The sequence below is a fragment of the Bos javanicus genome, chromosome 3, assembly GCF_032452875.1.
Source record: "Bos javanicus breed banteng chromosome 3, ARS-OSU_banteng_1.0, whole genome shotgun sequence".
In the NCBI taxonomy this organism is placed as follows: domain Eukaryota; kingdom Metazoa; phylum Chordata; class Mammalia; order Artiodactyla; family Bovidae; genus Bos; species Bos javanicus.
The window spans coordinates 33,394,172-33,415,302 of NC_083870.1; the positions used below are offsets into that span (position 1 = coordinate 33,394,172).

General features: G+C 36.3%; 2 protein-coding genes across 9 annotated transcripts in view; one reads left to right on the forward strand and one right to left on the reverse strand.

Moving 5' to 3' along the window:
• SLC16A4 (solute carrier family 16 member 4) overlaps positions 1-14,948 on the forward strand; it is a 30,429-nt gene extending 15,481 nt beyond the window's left edge. For 3 of the 5 annotated variants that reach the window (XM_061410874.1, XM_061410875.1, XM_061410876.1), the window contains 4 exons: positions 998-1,513; positions 4,291-4,502; positions 5,751-5,844; positions 14,625-14,948. In XM_061410874.1, the coding sequence (XP_061266858.1) occupies positions 998-1,513; positions 4,291-4,502; positions 5,751-5,844; positions 14,625-14,785 (983 nt within the window). In that variant the 3' untranslated portion in view covers positions 14,786-14,948. Of the gene's footprint in view, positions 1-997; positions 1,514-4,290; positions 4,503-5,750; positions 5,845-14,624 lie in introns of those variants that run through there. The other 2 variants (XM_061410877.1, XM_061410878.1) reach the window with 2 other exon arrangements.
• RBM15 (RNA binding motif protein 15) overlaps positions 7,436-21,131 on the reverse strand; it is a 28,804-nt gene continuing 15,108 nt past the window's right edge. Inside the window, exons 3-5 of one of the 4 annotated variants that reach the window (XM_061410873.1) lie at positions 20,146-20,305; positions 8,139-8,291; positions 7,436-7,899 (exon numbers count right to left, since the gene is read on the reverse strand). The gene's annotated coding sequence lies outside the window, so the exon portion shown is untranslated. Of the gene's footprint in view, positions 19,679-20,145; positions 20,306-21,131 lie in introns of all 4 variants that reach the window. The other 3 variants (XM_061410872.1, XM_061410871.1, XM_061410870.1) reach the window with 3 other exon arrangements.

The window sequence follows — 21,131 nt, forward strand, 5'->3', positions numbered from 1 at the left end:
TCAAAGCCTTCTCTTTTCACATTTTTTCTTTAAGAAAAACATCTGCATTAAAAAAGATAAAAATAAAAGACTCCTCCATTAGATTCACTAAAAAGGATGGAATTAGGCAAAAAGAGGATTATGTTCCTTAATAATATTTATATACTGTCATATATAAAATTTTCATGAATAAAAATCATTCACTCTATACTTTTTCTCATACCTGAGATGAAACAATTGGTTTAAAATAACCTCAAGTTATTGGCGAAAAAAACTATGTATATGTAAATATACATGACTATTCCTACCTACAGAGCAGTTTTGTTGAACTTTCCCTTTTCCATTCCTGATTTAAAAAATCACTAATATGGTGAACAAGACCAGTTGACAAATCCCTAAGACAAGATAGCCAGATGGTAGAACCTACAGCCAATTCTATCTCTAGAAGCAATACACACGAGTCACAGCTTTGGTCAGGACATGCTGAAGTCAAGCAACTACTCAGTTTCAAGGGCAACAATGGCATCTGTCTTCTTTCAAGGAATTTAAAACATCATGAGATGAAATGGCTATCTCCTCTTCTAAAGCAGTTTCCAAATAATTCCCATTGCCCAATTCTGTATTTTCTGTACCTAAATCTAAAGCCTCAAATCAGGATTTAAAACACATTGTAATTTTCTATCATTTGAAATATGACTCCCCCTCTCTACCCCCACACACCAAAACATTTTTTTCCTTTAGTACAAATAACTCCTCCCATGCCACCTTTGGTATGGCTTTCTGGCTATCTCCAAAGGTCTCCCTGTTTTCACAAGGATACAGCAGTGTATACAGCTAACAGTTAAGTCAATGGATTTAAATACTTTCAGCTAAATTCAAAGACAAAGCAGTGCTTTCAGAAATTATTGTACTATGACTGAATATTTCGTGGTGGGGCCTCTTCTGAGTCTAAGGATACAGAGTATTGTGAAATCAAAGAGGTAATTTGAGTTTAACTTCTCAATTTTTCTCTGTTTAGGTGCTCTTATATTACTTGGAGCTATCATATTGCATCTGGTTCCTTCTAGTATGCTCTTGCGACCCATTCATATCAAAAGCACGAGCGATTCTGATATTAAAGATGAAAGTAGTTTGTCTCCAACTGGTCCACAGGCAGCATGTGGAACAGAAACATCATGCTGCAATGAGATACAAGAGTCGGCCATTGAGGACAGTATTATGCAGAAGGAACGACGACCAGGTATAAGTTTAACTGTCTCACAAAATCAAAGCAAAGAGTTCAACAATGAATATAACAGAAATGGACTTTTCCGAAAAACTAATGAAGAAACTTATTGGAAAAAAACTACTTCACGGAGCTGTAAACAAAAACTCTTTGACTTTTCTCTCTTTAAGAATCCTTTTTTCTACATATTTACGTGGTCTTTTGTTCTCAGTCAGCTGGCATATTTCATCCCTACCTTTCACCTGGTAGCCAGAGCCAAAACATTGGGGATAAACATCATGGATGCCTCCTACCTTGTTTCTGTAGCTGGTAAGAAAGCCTACTTCTACCTCACCCTCAAAAGGAAAAATATATTCTACAAAAATTGGTTACATTTTATTAAAAAGTTGAAGAAAAATAATATTTTTAAAAAGGAGTTTTGGGAGGGCCAGAAAAGCAAGTTTTTTGAAGCTGATGGGAGCAGCAAGCCTTCCCTTTCACAGATCTGTCACTGCATCTTGCACACAAGCTCTCCCTACAAGACAGTGGACCCCAAACCAAGTCTTATTTTCTATCAGTAGCTAAGTATTTGCTAGATACTGAACCTTACTGGATCGTAGTGGAAACAGTCATTTTAGGAAGCAAAAAAAATCTGATGTAGACAGGACTGTGCAGTGGTTGAAAGAACTGATTCTAGAGCTAGATTTTCCAGGTTCAAGTTTTTGCAGGGTATGACCATCATGACCTTGGGCAAGTCACTTGCCACCTCTGTGTCTTGATTTCCTTATCTGCAATATATGAATAATAGTATCTACTCTCGTAAGGTTATTAGGATTAAACAGGTAATGCATGTAGAGTTTAAAATAGTACCTGAACTATCGTTAGCATTCAATAATGTTTTAGTAATATTTGTAGCTAACAAATTTCCCCTTTTAACTCATAGTAAAGGGATAAGATAAATATGTGTACTTAGGCTAGTCATTAATGGATTGGCTAACATTTAAATTGAACTAGAATAAAAAATAAAACCAATCATTTTAGTTGAGTATTTATAAAAATAAATGGAAACAGAATGCTTGATCCAGAAAATATGGATTCTGTCAGCTAACAAAACAGGGAATCTAAAAAAGTGAAAATGAAGGAAACAGAATTGCTTTGCGCTACCTGGAAATTCTCAGTAGCACAACATTAACTTCTCTTTCGCCAATTTCTGGAAAAGACTTTTACTAAGTCCTTGCAAAACTTACAGCACCCCATTTCCAACTGCTTCGGTCATAAAACTTGTGTGCCCAAGAAAAAGATACATAGCTAAATTGATGTTTTCTACTGAAATGTCTGGTGGTATCAATTTAGATCAGATTAGGGCCTTACAGCGGAGAAGGCGATGGCACCCCACTCCAGTACTCTTGCCTGGAAAATCCTATGGATGAAGGAGCCTGGTGGGCTGCAGTCCATGGGGTCTCGAAGAGTCGGACACGACTGAGTGACTTCATTTTCACTTTCATGCATTGGAGAAGGAAATGGCAACCCACTCCAGTGTTCTTGCCTGGAGAATCCCAGGGACGGGGGAGCCTGGTGGGCTACTGTCTCCAGGGTTGCACAGAGTCGGACATGACTGAAGCGACTTAGCAGCAGCAGCAGCAGCAGGGTCTTACAGGGCTTCCCAGGTGGTGCTAATGGTACTAAAGAACCTGTCTGCAAATGCAGGAGACATAGAAGACTCAGGTTTGATCCTTGGGTTGGGAAGATCCCCTGGAGGAAGGCATGGCAACCCAGTCCAATATTCTTGCCTGGAGAAACCCATGGACAGCTGAGTGTGGCAGGGTATGGTGCACAGGGTCACAAAGAGCTGGACAAGACTGAAGAAACTTACACACACACACACACACACACACACACACACACACAGGGTTTTACAACAAGGCCAGAATATAATAGTTTCAATATGCATTCTAGGAAAAAAACTGTAAAAACAGATATGGAGATGGCAGTATGCATTTTAAATACCTTTTTGTGGAGCAATCTGCCATTTGAACCATAGGAAGAATTTTAAGTAAAAAACAACCACAGTTCAAGCTTCTCTTCGTGAAAATCTCTTTCAGTATTTAACTGGTACATTACATATAATAGGATAAAGGATAAGAAGGTTCTACTACCATGAAACTCAGTAAAAAATGTTAATCTTAAATTTTATTCAAATTACACCACAGCGTCACCATTCAAAACATGATTTCCCATTTCCAGACTTCCTACATATTTTCAAGTTAACCATAATAACCTTTGGAGGACTTAACTACCAAAACCTCATATGCAATACCTCATATGCAATTTTAAGAAAGTGTCTCAACATCTATTGTTTTTTCCAGTTTAAGACTTTATTATTTATACTCCAGTCATTCACCATTTGACTTCCCTAAGACACTAACCTGTGGGTCTACTAATCCTCAAGAAATCTCACTTCCTCACCCGTAGGACCTCTTCAAGGGAGGCCTGCTGAGCCCAGGGTCTTCTATAACCTGGTATTCCCAGTTTGGTGGTATAAGGTTTCCAAACACAATCAGAATAAACACTTGATGACGACTCCAACCCAAATCTGGAGGAGTTTTTTCAGTATTTCATTAAATGTTTAGAATAGGTACAAAAATAATACAATCTACTGATACAAAGGAAATCAGCCCTGAATATTCACTGGAAGGACTGAGGCTGAAACTCCAGTACTTTGGCCGCCTGATATAAAGAACTGACTCATGGAAAAGACCCTGATGCTGGGAAAGACTGAAGGCAGGAGAAGGGGACAACAGAGGAGGAGATGGTTGGATGGCATCACCGACTCAATGGACATGAGTTTGAGTAAACTCTAGGAGTTGGTGATGGACAGGGAGGCCTGGCCTGCTGCAGTACATGGGGTCGCAAAGAGTCAGACATGACTGAGCTGAGCAACAGAACTGAACTGATACAAATTAAACCATTTTTTCCCTCATATGTCCTAGCCACAGGGTGAATGAAGTCTTATGACATAGGAAAAGATGCCTTATCCATTTACATTTTTCAAAAGGGCTAGAAAAATGCAATTGGGATTTCATAAGACCTTTTCAATACTGTTCCAGGTATCATTGAAACAGTCAGTCAGATTATCTCTGGATGGGTTGCTGATCAAAACTGGATCAAGAAGTATCATTACCACAAGTCTTACCTCATCCTCTGTGGCATCACTAACCTGCTTGCTCCTTTAGCCACCACATTTCCATTACTTATGACCTATACCATCTCCTTTGCTGTCTTTTCCGGTGGTTACCTGGCATTGATACTTCCTGTACTGGTGAGTAGACACACTCGTTAATGTTCTTACACCATTTAGTAAAAGTATGAATCATCATCGCCCCCAAAGAAAAAACATACTTTGTATTACTTTTATAATAACAAAAACAACATACCCAAGGCCTCAGAAACCTTGTAGCTACATCCTATCCAGCTATTCATCTTATCTTGTAAGGAGGGATGATGAGAGGACTGCTATTGCTAAGTCACTTCAGTCGTGTCCGACTCTGTGCGACCCCATAGACAGCAGCCCACCAGGCTCCCCCGTCCCTGGGATTCTCCAGGCAAGAACACTGGAGTGGGTTGCCATTTCCTTCTCCAATGCATGAAAGTGAAAAGTGAGAGGGAAGTCGTTCAGTCGTGTCCAACTCTTAGCGACCCCATGGACTGCAGCCTACCAGCCTCCTCTGCCCATGGGATTTTCCAGGCAAGAGTACTGGAGTGGGGTGCCAAGGACTAGCCATGTGGAACAGGAAAGAAAGAAAAGCAAAGTAGGGAACAGAAGGATTCTACTTTATCAGTCTCCCAGGTTAGGCTTCTATTCTTTACTTCAGCTCCAGAAATTTCTTTGGTTCTAGGATACATCTGGGAAGAGTTCCTTAAAAGAAAGAGGAGCTTCCTGACAAGTGATGACCTCTCTCTTGTTGAGAGAAGTTCTGTATACTTTAACAGGGATATTGTGCTTTTAACTCCTCTCCATCTTTATCCCAAACCGACATAAAATCCTAGAGCTGAATGGAATGGAGTTGTAGAAATACTGAGTTTGTCTTGGAACCCCATGGGTCCTTAGAACTAGGTCCCCAGTGTGCTGGAACATAATCCCCAGGAATCTTTGGGCCTGGTATCAATATTAGCATAAGTGGTGAAGAGTATTACGAGGCTTAAGCAAAAATTAAAAGTTTCTAACACTTAAATCAATTTCCTGTGATATCTGATTTCTTATAAACCAGTTGGTACTCAACCATAGGTGGACTGAAGAATACTATCAGCTCCAACTGTTTATCATTTCCTAACAGAAAAGAGTAGTGAGACTCAGGTGGAAAAATATCCCCGAACCAACTAACTAAAAGATTTTTCAAAAGAAATAAAAACCAATGGTTCATATCAGGTAGAATTCCATCCAAACCACCTCAGAAGCCAACTGTTCATAGCTTGAGACAACATACACAGTATTTTATCCCTCTGTAGGTAAAAGTCTCTGTAGAATACCACCCTCAGTATGGTTAACACTGGATTCTAATCCCTACAGGTTGATCTGTCTGGGAATTCTACAGTTCAAAGCTTTCTGGGACTTGCAAGTTTCTTTGCTGGGATGGCTGTCCTTTCTGGACCACCTTTAGCAGGTAACAGCTTAGCCTTAGTAAACTTCAATCACAATGAACCAAAATGTTGATCCATGATGAATGGTAACATGGAATGACAATATTAGATAGTTACAAGAAACTGATGATCGTCTCTGCTGTTCCTGTACCAACTCGCACAACTCCAGTACGAAACCAGGAGAATCTGAGGGTTAATTCACCAGATGTGCACTAAGCAGATTTGAGTATTGTAGCAGGGGCTGTGTATCTATCTATTTCTCTGGAGAGAAAATCTAGAGTTTTATCAGATGCCCAAAGATATATGATGCTTAAAAACAAAAAAATAAAAACCACCAACACCTTTTATCCAAACAGCAGTCATTACAGAGCTTGAAAACCGCAGGCCTGATCCCTTTGCTCTTCAGACGTGCTGGTGCTGTAAGACTAAATGCCAGAATCTGTGCAGAGGACATGTGGGGCCACTAAAGACTCATTAAGTATAAGTATAGTAAAACTTTGGAAGTTCTGTTTTTAAATAAACTTTAAGACCAAAGCATTGTTTTACATTCACTTTTTACCTACTGGAACATAAGACTATTAAAAGACTAACCACTACACACAAATATTTTTAGGAAACAGACTTAAGCCTTAGTATCATATACTATGACTACTGAGTATCTTATATACAACTACTGAGAGTCTATAAGAATTACAGTATATAGAATATACTATGTAAGACATTAGTAAAAATTATAGTATGCAGAATTACAAATTACTACAGCATTTCTAATCATCCACAATAAGGAATCTAATCTAAAAATTACTTTTGCTTCCCTCAGTCCTGAAGTAAGACAGAAAAAGGGTCTGATTTTGCCCCACATTTTTTTAAACTAAGTTTTATAATAAGATTTGCACCTCTATAAACTTGAGACTGAGAAAGGCAAATATCAAAAGAAAAAATATAAAAACTTAAGAAATTATTACTGAAGGTAAAAAAAAAAAAAAAGTACCACTAATCTGAGGTTCAATTTCAGTATATCTATCTAAAGAAAAAATGTACACAAATATACAACTAAATCCTGATTTGAATTTATGAACACACCTCTTTCCATGAGGTCTAACTTGGCCAATACTTCATAACTGGAAAACAGGCGAGAATTTTATAGCCCAGAATTATATAACAGGGAGTGGTAAAAAAAGACCAAACACTAGAGGCTCCAAGCAGAGTTACTCTATGTCTTGTATCCAGGTCAGTGAAATAGAGGAAAACAGAGTTCAAATACAGTTTGCTGATGAATTTTTTCAATCTTAACCTTTCTTCACTCACTGTGCCAAAGACACTTTGGAACTTTCTAAGCCTGTTAAGCCAAAAACATCAGAGGTAACAAATACCAGGGCACAGAATATATTATTCAAATGATAAAAGCAAGTAATAAAACTACATGTTTAGAGATACACGTTTTTGTATACACTTAAAATGTTTAAACAGTTCAATGTATGGGAAGACAACACAAGCTTTGTGAGGAGTATTACTTAAAAGGAAAAAGCTATAGATGTACGTGTGGGTTTCAAAACTAATTTGTTGGTCTTTAAAAAAAAATTTTTTTTTAATAAAAAAGGACCACAGAGCAGATCAGAAAACAGAGTGCATCACTTTATTGTGAAATTTATTTACACCTATGTAATAGAAAATATATATATGATATAAATACATTTCTTATTGTGAGTCAAAAGAAAAGTTACAAGCCTTTTGTTACCCAATATCCACAATATCCTAGCACCATATGTAAGGATAAAGATAGAGCTCATGGTAGAATTTTTACCTGCTAACTCTCAGAATACTATGTAGGCAATCATAAATTTTATAAGTTCTACAAAAAAAGTTAAAGGAAGTGATAAGGCTGTTGCTAAAAGCTTAAGTATAGATTCTTAGTATGGGAGTTTCTTAGAGTTTCTTAAACAAGACTATGATAATTGATATATAATTCAGTTAAGTTTCCTTCTCTGTATAATGATCTCTCATTGACTACAATGTTGCTCTACGCATCCTGTTGAAGGGAGATTTCAGGATAGTCCTTGCTCCTGTAAGTCACTGTTCTGTGAAATGACAAAGAGGATTTTACAAAGGCTGTTATATTTGTCCCTAACTTCCAGCAGCAACTACTTAAGAACATCAGAAATAGTGATCTGCAGATCCACTTATCTCTCAACTGGTATGGACAGTTACATTTTTGTCTTTAGCTTTAAATAAATTGAAAGGCTTACTGGTTACAAAATATTTTTCTAAACCAAACTCAGATCTTCTGAAATGTATGAGATCCTCATTTTATACTTACCTAGATTTGTTACTATCAAATTAGAAAGTTGAAATTCCTATAAAAATTACAGGTATTACAAACGAGCAATCGAGCAAAGAGTAAAATGTTTCACAATAATCCTCAGTCAAAAGACTAGTTAAAAATGGTACATGAACAATAATTTTCTCCTTCCTGTATGGAAATGAAAAAGAAAAACAAGTTAGTCCTATACAGCATATTTTAATAACTCAAGGGAAGGGGGTGGGGGGGGAGGAAAGCATAGGATACCCAAGGAACCTATTTTCTCTAAAAAAATGTTTTAAGGAAAAAGGATGTTTAAAGAAGTAAGAAAATTATATATACACTTTTTGTAACAGGTAATTGTTAAGAACTACGGTAGCAACAAAATTCTTTATCAGATCTTGGCTAAAACTGACAGGGATTGAAATAAATTAGTTCAAAAATTAATCCCCTCACACACACACAAACACATTCCCCACAAGGGACCACTCTGCCCTCTCCACCTCACAGCCCTCCCTATTCTTGTCACTACTCAGCAACAAATTCAATTTTAGTTAACAACATGACCAGCTTCAGAATGGGCCAGCTGACCCAAGTGTAGGTCAAACGTCACTGTTCATCCAAACCCAAATTCTATTTTTTTGCTGGTAGATGGCATCCAGAACTATACACTAACACCAAGACAGAAGTTTGAAAGATTGTGAAAAAATTAAAAATATTAATATTTTTAAAACATAATATACATTTCTAATCGACCCCTGTTAGTGATATAAGTAGAAAAATAGTGCTTTGGCAAAAAGCAAGTATATAATCATATTCTCCAATATATCAATACAAGACAGATATACATTACTTATGTGAAATTACTAATCTTGTACCCTACGCATTTGACATGTGAGCTTAAAATGCTATGGACTGTTCAGTTTCATTTAAAAATAAAAACACCAATAGCCCATATTAGCTGCCTATAAGACAAACTGAGTATAGTTCCCTTCTTCCACATATCCCTCCATTTCCCAAATGATAAATGCATATATTAAGCTAAAATATATTTTAATATATATTTGAATCAATAATAAATGTCTGAAAACTCACTTAAAATGTCATAGATAACTGTTTTTTGTTTTCACCACCAACAATTTATTTTCCATCCATACAGTTGAGATCTCTCTTATCCATTTAGCCCTCCCCTCTTGCACCTTCCCCTATGATAACCACTACTCTGATCTCTGCATCTACATGTTTGTTTGGTTTGTTCATTTATTTTTGTTTGTTTCATAAATCACAGCTAGGACTTAACACTAGGACTTAGTCTAAAATGTCTCTCTCTCTCTTGCCATCATTTTTCAACCTCAAAATTCATCAGAAATACCATGGAGCAAAACTGGTTAATTTTGTATTAACATTTTATCTGTGTTTTACAAGAGAAGACAATGACTAAAATGGAAATTCATCCAGCTAAGCCTGTCTCTCTCCTATTAATGCAAAAAAGTGCATCTCTTCATGAAATGAGAGATCATTTCCTACCTCTATTCCATCCTTATTTCAGATACAATGTTAAACAAATATTCTACCCAGTCCTCACTCAAACTTTTATCAACCATGCCTCTACAGTTTTACCAGTCATCTTAGCCTATCAGTTGAGAATTTCTCTATGGCCTAAAATTTTATTTGGAAAACAAACACACAAACAACCTTTTGGTCTGCTATAAATCCCTTTTGGATATTAGGGGTATGGGGAACAAGTAAGAAGGCAGAACAAAGCTCCTTGTCCCTTAAATCCTGAAGAATATATTATACTCTGAAGAGGCAAAAGAAAACAAATCATTTATTTATGATTTATGATTTAAATCATTTATTTATCCAGTGGTTATTTTCCCCATAAACAACACACCTCACAGAATTTTACTTTGATTAAGTATCCCTAAGATTAATGAATCCCTACAAAAACATTAAAAACAAATTCCAAACAGCTCTCTACTGTGGTTTAAAAAAAGAGGAGGTAGTCCTTCCCTTGCAAGGCCAAGAAATCAAGTTTCAACATCCCAACACAGACCAAAATCCTCTTAATAAAATTTACAACACAGAACCAATAATTAAAGCACTACCAGTAAATCTTTCAGCAAACTTCTATCACAGGGTCTTTAGGGAGTTCCTATCTTAAAAGACACTAAGGTTTATATCTGCTAAACCATGTTTCCCAAGACTATCTACCCTCATGGCATACATAGGAAATATTTGTACAGCACACCCAAAGTAAACTGACAAGGCTGCTAATAGCCAGGACCCCAGGAATGTGAAAAGATCATTATCTCTGTACCTCAGAAGTCTGGCACTATGCTACAGCCCAATAGCTAAGTAGGAGCTCTAGTTCAACAACAGCAAATCACTTACAGAATTCTCAACTAGTTTGAACTACTATCAAGAAACTTTGGAATTAAGGGCCTTTTAGGAGTATTTTAAATCTTAACAAAATGACCAATAATAAACTTACAGTAGTAATCCTACTATACAGGATTTATAAACCCAGCTAAAAAAATCACCTTCTGAGCTATCACAGACATGAATACTTTTTAGGCAAGATGTCATAGTCATTTTTAAACGTGTATGGTTTAACCCATAAAATGATACAGAGTAGTTTTAAAATGATGACATTTTAAAAAATGAATTTAGAATACTATATTAAACACCAAACTTCAAAGACTCTAATCCTTTTTGCCTATAAGAAAACTGGTTTTCAAAACTGTTTAAGGAAGCTGAGTCCTATCTCCCCAGTTGTTTTAAATTATCACAGGAAACATTATTTGACATTTCTATCCAGAACAAAGGTTACACAGTTATAGATAAAAGGAAGTAATTTGGACCCCAACGTCATTGTACGTAAGAATCAATTGGGTGCCACCTAGGAGGAAGATGCTTAGGAGCCAATGAATTTGCACAATTAACATGCATCTTAAGTGTATCTGGCGCAGGTAGTCTGGAGACATTAAGGAAATGCTTAGAGGGCACTTCAGCTTAGGAAATCTGCACCAGTAGCCAGTGTACTTCTCAGAATGTTGACTACATAGAGTATTCCCTAGTGTGGAGTGGAGGCTCAGATCCATGCATGCTTTCCTAGACTGTAGCTGATATTCTCTGCCATTCACAATGTTTTTGCTATGACCACAGAGGAACCCAGTCTTAAATGTCAATTTATGTGTGTATTTCCTTTTAAAAATGATTAGAGCGCAGAGGTTTCCAAACTACCAACAGTAATCTTGAAACTCATTAGGGTTGAAAGTACATTTGTATATAGCTATTTCATGCTATTATTAAAAAAGTACAAAGATCTAATAAAATCAAACCAAATATACCATCTTTTTGTTTGTTTTTAGCTGTGCCTGCCAGCATGCAAGATCTTATTTCCCTTGCACTTTATAGGGGAAGCACGGAATCCAACCACTGAATCCAACACTGAACCCAACCACAGGGAATTCCCTATACAGTCTTTTTTTACTTTCAGTGGTGGGGAAAAGCTAATCATTCCAACAAAAGATAGATGTTGGTTAGAACAATGAAGCTATAAATTTAACTCAGCTAGTTGTTGTTTAGCCGCTAACTCACATCTGACTCTGCAAACCCGTGGATGACAGCCCACCAGGCCCTCCTGTCCATGGAATCACCCAAGCAAGAATACTGAAGTGGGTTGCCATTTCCTTCTCCAGGGGATCAAACCTGCATCTCCTGTGTTGGCAGGCAGATTTTTTACCCCCAAGTCAGCAGGGAAGCCCCACATTTAGCTTGATTATGAAGCTAATACTTTCACAGGACAACTAATTAATAATAATACCATTTAGTCGTCTATCTCACTTTTCACCTATTTGCTATTATAAACAGCATCATAAAACTAACTACTCAACTGCACATTAATATCCTAGTGAATGGCAATTAGATCTTAGAGAAAGAATTTTAAAATATGCAAATCTCTCAATTCTCAAGCATGAACGGGAGAAATAGATTTAAAACAATCTGTTTCATTAAACTGCACTGGGAATTCCCAGGCAGTCCAGTGGTTAGGACTTGATGCTCTCACTGCCAAGGACCTGGGTTCAATCCTTGGTTGGGGAACTGAGATCCTATAAGCCACATAATACAGCAAAAAAATAGTAATAATAATTAAAAAAAAAAATCTTTGAATGGAAATACAACTTTTGCATGGAAGCAGTTCTATAGGATGCTAAATAATTCCCTGCCCTGCTAAGAAAATATACTAAATATATCTTAATCTTTAATGTTTCAGAAGCAAGATTCTGACTTTAAATGTGTGTGAAATGAATGGCCTTATAAGCAGTTTTCTCTCAAACTGTTTAAGTCCCTCTAGGATTTATAAAACAACTCATTTTCACTGTTTTTAGCTTTATCCTCCTGACCCTTCAGCAGCACTAGCTACCTCCTTGTCCAAGAACTTCTAGTGTTTTCCCAGAGTATAACTTCTAATACCCCTGTTATGTACATATACTCTAGTAGAGCAATTGCTCTACTAAAGGACTAAGGGAGGAGTGACAAAGGATAAAAGAGGGTGCTGCTGATATCCAGCTTCTCCTTTATAGAAATTTCTAGAAAACTTAATAGAATGGTCACCTGTTTCTTAGATATCTAAAGGTCAACCAACATAATACAAAAACGTGTGAGTAGGTTTCACTATTATGCTTATCTCCAAGAAACATTTAATTGAGGTCACTGATCAAGCAAGGAGTTAGTAAGTAAAAGCAACTTAAAGTTAGCTGAATTTAAATAAAACATTCCATTTATTCATTACATTAAGAAAAGGAAACAAAAAGCTAATAAAGCAAAGAAACAAAAATTAAAAGTATTTATCAGAGCCAACTAAGAGAATAGAGGACAGGATAGGAGATAAAGACATACACAATCAGATAAAAATTTTATTTTAATCAGACCCATCCAGTGAGAAATCATGTTCCAAGACATAAGTGAAAATCAAAAGACATGACGTCAGCTTCATGCAGCCAGGTTTTTTCATCCATTTTTATCCACAGATATAGTCTTAGTACCCAGAACTGTGCTTGTATACGGTACCAAAATTTTTTGAATAAATGATCAGAATAATAGCCTTGTCTTAAGGTTTTTTTAGGATTTTAAATATAAACACTTATAAAACTCATATTATTATAAGTTTGCATCTACAAACATAATATGCATACAATAATCTAGAAAAGACTGTGAACCCCTAGAGGTCCTGAGCCCTTTTTAGGGAATCTCAGGTCAAAATTATTTTCCTAACAATGTGCTAAGTCACTTCAGTCATGTCCGACTCTTTGCAACCCTATGGACTGTAGCCCACCAGGATCCTCTGTCCATGGGATTCTCCAGGCAAGAATACTGGAATGTGTTGCCACTGTCTTCTCCAGGGGATCTTCCTGATCCTCAGGGATTGAACCTGCATCTCTTGTGTCTCTAGCACTGGCAGGCAGGGACTTTACCACTAGCACCATCTGGGAAGCCCTTTCAATAATTTTGATACTTTTGCCTTTTTCATAGGAATGACTTTTGCAGTAATGTATAAATGTTGGTGCCTTGTACTAATATTCCTTGCCACCAAACTCACTTAAAAAAAAAAAGGCATTTCACTTAAGAAGTTCTAGTATGTCAAAGTCTGTTTCGCTCAGTCGTTTCTGACTCTGTGATCCAATGGACTGTAGCCTGCCAGACCTCTCTGTCCATGGAATTCTCCTGGCAAGAATACTGGAGTGGGTTGCCATGCCCTTCTCCAGATCTTCCTAACCCAAGGATCAAACCTGGGTCTCCTGCATTGCAGGTGGATTCTTTATCATCTGAGCTACCACGGTGATTCAAGTATGTGCCATCAACCAAATGATTCTGAGAACCTTTCAATTCTTGTTTTAAAAGAACACTTTGATTTCAGGGAGAAATACTGTCATTGTTTAACCCATTTGGCCAAGTCAGTTCCTTTTCACTTGTTCTCACCTAAACCATCCCTGCATAGCCCTTATTACAGGTGTAATACCTAAAGCCCCGCTAAACTATGAGTGCAGGGGCCATGTCTAGTTTGGCTCATTATGGTATCAACACCTAGCACATCGCTGGGAACATAGTAAGAACTCAAATGTTTGTTCAGTGAAGGAAAAAAGATAATAATCAGTTTTCACTTTTTTCCTTTTCCTTGGAAAATAGTTGTTTTTTTTTTCTTTGTAAGAATAATTGTAAAATGAAATGGTATGTGTTCCCAATTTTCTCCAACTTCCATTATAACACTGGAGATGGGCTCTGGGTCCAAAATTACTTTTTTGCCAAGGTTTAAACCACTAACTCAGATGGAATTGATTCAGCTTCAACAGAAAATAAGACAGGTAAGCAGCTTGACTAACTTTCTAATGGGTCACAATACAGACTAATTACAGGAGGCTCCTTCCTTCAATGGTTCATGGCTGAGAACTACTAATGGCACGATTTACATCATTAATAGAAATCTTTCCTTCCTTATAGGCTGGTTATACGATTATACCCAGACATACACCGGCTCCTACTACTTCTCGGGCACATGCTATCTCCTCTCTTCGGTTTCCCTTTTCTTCATACCATTAGCTGAAAGATGGAAAAACAGTCTGAGAACAAAGAGAGAAGACTGCAGTCAAGTGAGAGCTTAAAAGAAAATCTAAACTAAAAGTCACTGGAAGAAAAAGCATGGAGGAGAAGTACCCTCATTTATAAAATGAGAAGGTGAATCACATAGTTTTTTAAGGTTCTTTTTTGCCTTAGCATTCTGAAGAATGTCTAACTGGTGTTAAGTAAAGAGTAATAGCAACTGAACAGTTTGCTTCTTAACTAGAGATAATCTTTGTTTTCTTTTCATTATTTTGTTTCTTAAATTTTCTATAATAAACATGTTTTGCTGTGCAATAAAACATAAATAAGAACTGCTAAAAACCCAAACAAGAAACCTTTATTTCAAGATCATTTCTGAATACTATTTCTATCCATCCAATGTTATTTTTTCACTATATTTAATTATCTGAAATGGTCAAGCTCATTATGTAGACATAACTTTAGAACAAGTTTTATATGAAAGTTGAATAGGTGGCTCTTAATGGGAGACAAACTAAGATGTTTTCTTAAAAACCATCCTAGTGTTCTCTGCAATACCAGTCTCTCTAGAATCTCCTTTGGCTTCTGTTATTACTATTATTATTCCATCTTTCCATTCCTCTCTGCTTTAAAATATCTATTAATTCCCTACAGAGAAAAATCCCAAAATGAAAGCCTGGTTTTAGCTCCAAAATGTGGCATTCTCTCACTCTCTACATGTACCTTTGTGCCACCAGTTAAATCCCAATGGTTTGCCATTGTCCACCAGACAGTCTCGCTTATCCTTCACAATCTGACTCACCAAAGGCTTCTGGAAAACCTCTCGCAGCATGAAGTCATTCTCTCCTCTGGAATCTCATCTGACTTTTAACAGAGCACTATATGAGCTGATATGTCAATCTTTGGCATCAATCTACAAGATCAACAGGCCCAGCACCAATTTTGGAACCAAATTTATCTGAGTTCAAGTCTAGGTTATCTTAAAAACTGTAGTTGGTCATGTTTAAAATGTATAGGTTTTACACACAGACGTTAATGTCTAATATTCTTTTTACATTTTAGATGTAAGACAATATGAATAGTCAGCAACAGTACCCCCTCACACAAACAGCAATAATAATAAATTCAAGCTCTGCTACTTGTTACTATGTAACTTCATGAAAGTTACTCAACTGCTCTTGAGTCCCAATTTCCTCCTCTGTAATATGAGGATACCACCAACCTACTTCACTATGAGGATTAAATAAAAATATACTTGTACCAAGCAAAAAACTCTTCAGAGAGAGTAGCCACTAATTTCCTTTCTGTCTACATCAAAACACAAGATTTAAAAAATCAGTGACTTACTAGGAACCACTCTAATCTGTCCCAGCTTCCCTATTGAGCAATAATAGTTCTCAAAAGACTGACTGCCTAGGACAACTAGATTCTTTTCTCCAATGAAAGCAAACTATACATTGTAAGTAGAACCAACTAAACAGAGTTCCCTGGTGGACTAGTGGTTAGGATTCTGGGCTTTCATCACCATGGCCTGGGTTTAATCCCAGGTTGGAGAACTGAGATCCTGCACACCGTGCAGCCAAAAACAAAAAACATAACAAAACAGTAAAAGTAGAACCAACTAATGAACTCCAAGTTGAACTCTAATTTACCCAGGCTTCGTGACTCATACACAACTGAGTAGTTCTTCATGCTACTCAGTGGTAATAGGCCCCTGGGTGGTGTGGATCAAGAAAGGGTGAATCCCCAGACCACAGGAAGCTAAAGACTTCATAACTAATGTACTCATTGTACTGACAATTAACTTAAAATGTTCCTATTTACTTCTGCCCTTGAACACAATATTATACGATGTCAACACATTTTTAAGTAACCATAATCTAGAAATATTATCTCAGACACATATAGGGTTTCAAGAAAAGCAAAAAAGTACACCTTTCTCAAGATATCCCAAGTGGGAGGAGGGGTGGGGGTAGGGTCCCTAGTGGTCCAATGGTTACAACTCTGCCTTCCAATGCAGTAGGCACAGATTTGATCTCTGATCTGGGAACTAAGATCCCACATGCTATGGGGTACAGCCAAAAAAAAAAAGATATCCCATGGGACAAAGAGGAAACAAACAGTAGACTTCACATGTGTGTGCAGAAGTAGGCTGGTGAATAACCTTGTATCAACATCTAATACATACCAGTCACTGAGGCAGACATATTTTATATTTAATCTTCAGAACCCTTAGAAGAAACTACTATGATGACCATTTTACAAATAAATAAAACTAAGGTCAAAGATATTAAACATCCAGTATGTAGAGGAGTCCTAACTCAAACACAAACTAACAGAAAACCCTACACTTTCCCCTTTAGACAATCCTGGCTTCTTGGCAGTATACAAGATTATGGAGTTAATTTAATTGCAAGCAGTCATCTTATAATAAATTTGTTCTAACTCAAATTGGCATCATTTTACTATCTAGGTTGAAATGAAAAAGAGGATGCAAAATACCTAAGAATCAAAACAAACAAAGTCACAAAACATGTTATAATACAGTAAGAATGTAGTTATTAAAAAATAATGAACATTTTAAAGTCTTCCAATAAAGTCACAAAACATGTTATAATACAGTAAGAATGTAGTTATTAAAAAATAATGAACATTTTAAAGTCTTCCAATATTCACCAACCCTGACCAAAGAAGGTAATGCTTAAGTATGGGCCACTTATAATTCCTTAATACAAAATGTTAGTTGAAATGTTTATAAAGTATAAGAATTACCTATAAATAGATATATATTTAGTAGAGCCATTGATAATCTGAACATAAAAGTTCAGTTGGAACTTTTCAACACAAAAGTTTGATCATTGTTTTGGATGAAACAATGATCAAACAATGATCACAAAATACTACTTTCTTCACACTTACTGAGTTATTTAAAATTATTAAGATAACCATTTCCAGCGGTTCTAACTCTAAGAAATGCGATACCATTAATGTAAAAGGAATTTCTATATATGCTGTTCATGAAATACTGTTTCTGGTACTAAAACTCTACCTTATAGTACTTTTAAGTTTTAAACATTCTTTCCCACCTATTACTTCCTCAGCATCATGTCAATCCTGTGAGGAAGATGGATAATTATTAATATTCCTATCTTATACCTAGGAACAAAAGCAAATTAAGACCAAGTTATTTGTCTAAAGTTACAAAGCTAATCCTAAGGGAGCTAATTGTGAATACTAATTAACAATGCTGATTAGATCATAGTCCCTGGCTTTTCTTCTTTGATGATGAGTTTAAAATTTAATAAAAGCAACAATTATATTTAAATGGACTGAAATAATCTGTGATATTTTTCAAATAATCTAGGGACATTAACATATGTGATGCTATCTGTTTATCTGCAAAAAATCAGCTCCTTTAGTACATAAACTTGCCTAGTTGTAAAATTAGCTTTTTCCATGAGAGTAAAAAAAAAAAAAAAAAAAAACAGCAGTGTATTAATATTTGAATTTAGATGTAATTTTTAAAAGAAAGAGAATCCAAACCTGAGGACCCAAATTTAAAACCAAAGCCCAATACTTTTTAAAAGCCTTGAGTCATTAAGATAGAAAAAGCTTGTATGAGGCTTTATGTCCATATATTTGCCTCATTTGGCTACTCATGCACCACAAGCATCTACCTAAATGTCTCAAATTTATTACCCATAGTCTTCATATATACAAACAAATGAAAAACAACAAAAAAAAAGGCCTTGAAATCATCTTTTAAATAAATCAGTTTAAAATTCATGTTTTATTTCTATGAGAGGGAAGCTGGCATTACCTAGGATCACTGAGACAAATAAAAACAATCATTTCCTAAAAAGAACTTACTCTCTTGTACATTCTGACTAACACATCATAAAAATCTACTTTCATCCAAAACAATGATCAGTAACAACCTAGTGAGGCTGCTTCAGAGATGCAGAGGATAAGACGGGGCTCCAGACAGAGCCAACTGTCTGGCTTGCCTGGAAATCAGGGAGTTTCTGGGACCTAGGACTCTGTTTTAAAACTAGGACAAGTTGGCCACTCTTACCAAGGAGTAATAAATAACACATGTGGATGTCTGGATACTTCTAGCCACATTTACCAAGAATCACAAATTCAATTTCTTTTATACCATTCAAGGGAAACAAATAGGATACACGGCAATACTTAAGGAATAGAGGCATACACTTCTTAATGAAAATCCACTTTCAGGCATTAACTGATCAATGACTTGTGAAGTGAAATTTCAAAAACTGAATTAACTTTCCTGGTGGCTCAGATGGTAAAGCGTCTGCCTGCAATGCAGGAGACCTGGGTTCAATCCCTAGGTTGGGAAGATCTCCTGGAGTAGTGAATGGCAACCCACCCCAGTATTCTTGCTTGGAGAATCCCATGGACAGAGAAGCCCGGCAGGCTATAGTCCATGGGGTCGCAAGAATCAGACATGACTTAAACAAACACACACACCCAAACAAGTTCCAATTTTCACTTTTACACTATTTTTACAAAACTGACAAACTGAGCCAAAAGAAAGCCAAGATGTCCCTTTCTTTGGTTGGTGTTAACACATCAACATTCTTTTAGCAAGGAAAAGAGAAATCCATCCTTTAAGAGTAGTATTTCAGGACCACGGAAATGACAGATAAGTTTTAAAGAGTTAGAGCTAACATAACCTTCCTTCAATATCTCAAAGCTAGTCAGAGTTCAGTATAAATTATTTACATATACCAACCTCTAGAACAGAGGACTTTACCACACTTGATTAAGCTATTTCAAGCCTAAATGCCCAGCTATGCAGCACAGTCCTCTGAAGCCACAGTAATAAGATGACTCACCAAGTGGCAGGTGTCTTAGGTTCTACGATTAATGGGTGTCTGCCTGGATGAGAACATATGTATGTGCCCAACAGACGATCTCATCCTGTTTGGCTAAGAGAAGAGAGAGGCTAAAAAAACTGGTCAGTAGTACAGCACCTGCTTTATAATGGAAAGAATCAGACTTTGTCCCAGAGACTTGTAATTCATGCAGACTTTTAAAATGTCCTCTGTATGCATTATACCCCAATTTTCACTTACCAGAAAAGTACAAGAGTGATCTAAGAGGATAAAAACCAACTTTATCACCCCGAAATTAAATATAGCTGAAAAGTGAGAATTATCATACTGAGTTCATTGCTTCAAGATATGCGAAGTCAGAGTCATGAGAATATTAAATCCATATTTAAACCCTCCTATTACATTTAATGACTTGATGTCAGTTTCCACTCAAGTAAAAATCAGTAGTTCATATTTGAGTTCTAGTTCACGAACATATATATATCCTTATGTGAAAACTGATACCATGCCACAGTTAATAAGATATGGGTTTATAAATATGGAGTTTAAAAGAAACTTACCCTTTCCCTTTGTGCAGCTCTGACTTCCAACCCAGTTTCTATAGAAACAGAAGGACAAGTGCCAATGCCAGAAGTCTGCCAATTAGAACTCATCTTTTAGTTGCTGAATAATAAAGCCATATCCCAAAGTCGGCTATAGGTTTTTGATTGTCAGTAGTTCCTAAAAAGAAACCCAGGAGGAAAAAAAGACATTTAACCAATTACTATACTTAGAAATGCTCCCTCCTTTAAACTTGGCTATTAAAAGAAAATAGAAGAGGGTAGATCTAACACCATGTGTTAAATTTTTTTTTAAATTAGGGCTTCAGACACTTCTACACTTAAAAAGCAGCAAATAGAAGAAAAGGGGTCTTTGAAGGTTCACAATACCTCTAAGCCAATGTATTAAAGAACACTCGTGTATCACAGACAAAGTTTTTTCAACCACCAAACCTTAAAGTTCAGATGAATTTCATCCTTTTTGTGGAATTTGCAGTAAGATTTTTAACACTGCAGAGGGTAAACTTCATAAGTAAAATTTGTTGGGAGAAATAAATGATACAGGTAAATTTCCACTGAAAAATAAAAAAACACTTCTCATGTCTCAGGAGGCATCTATAAATCATAAATGAACCCTAAAGAAGTTTTCTAAAGATGCTGACATTGCTGTGCTTGATGAAAAATCCCTCTAAAACATACATGCCAATTGAAAAACCGTGAGACATGAGAATAATCTGGCTGCAATTTCTCATTTGGTATCAACAAGGCTGCTTGGTTAATGTACTTTAGAATCTTTTACCTTAAAAAACTTAGGCATTAAAAAAGAGCATTTCTTTAATAAATTGATACCATGCAAGTCACAGTATTTTTATTCACATTAGTCCATTCTCTTCGATATATATAAATCTTTACTACTTGTCACTGTGAGCTTTAACATAATTAGATTCTTATTGCTATGTGAGGAAAATCAGTTTCTTAATGAAGTTACTTATGTACTATGATTAAAC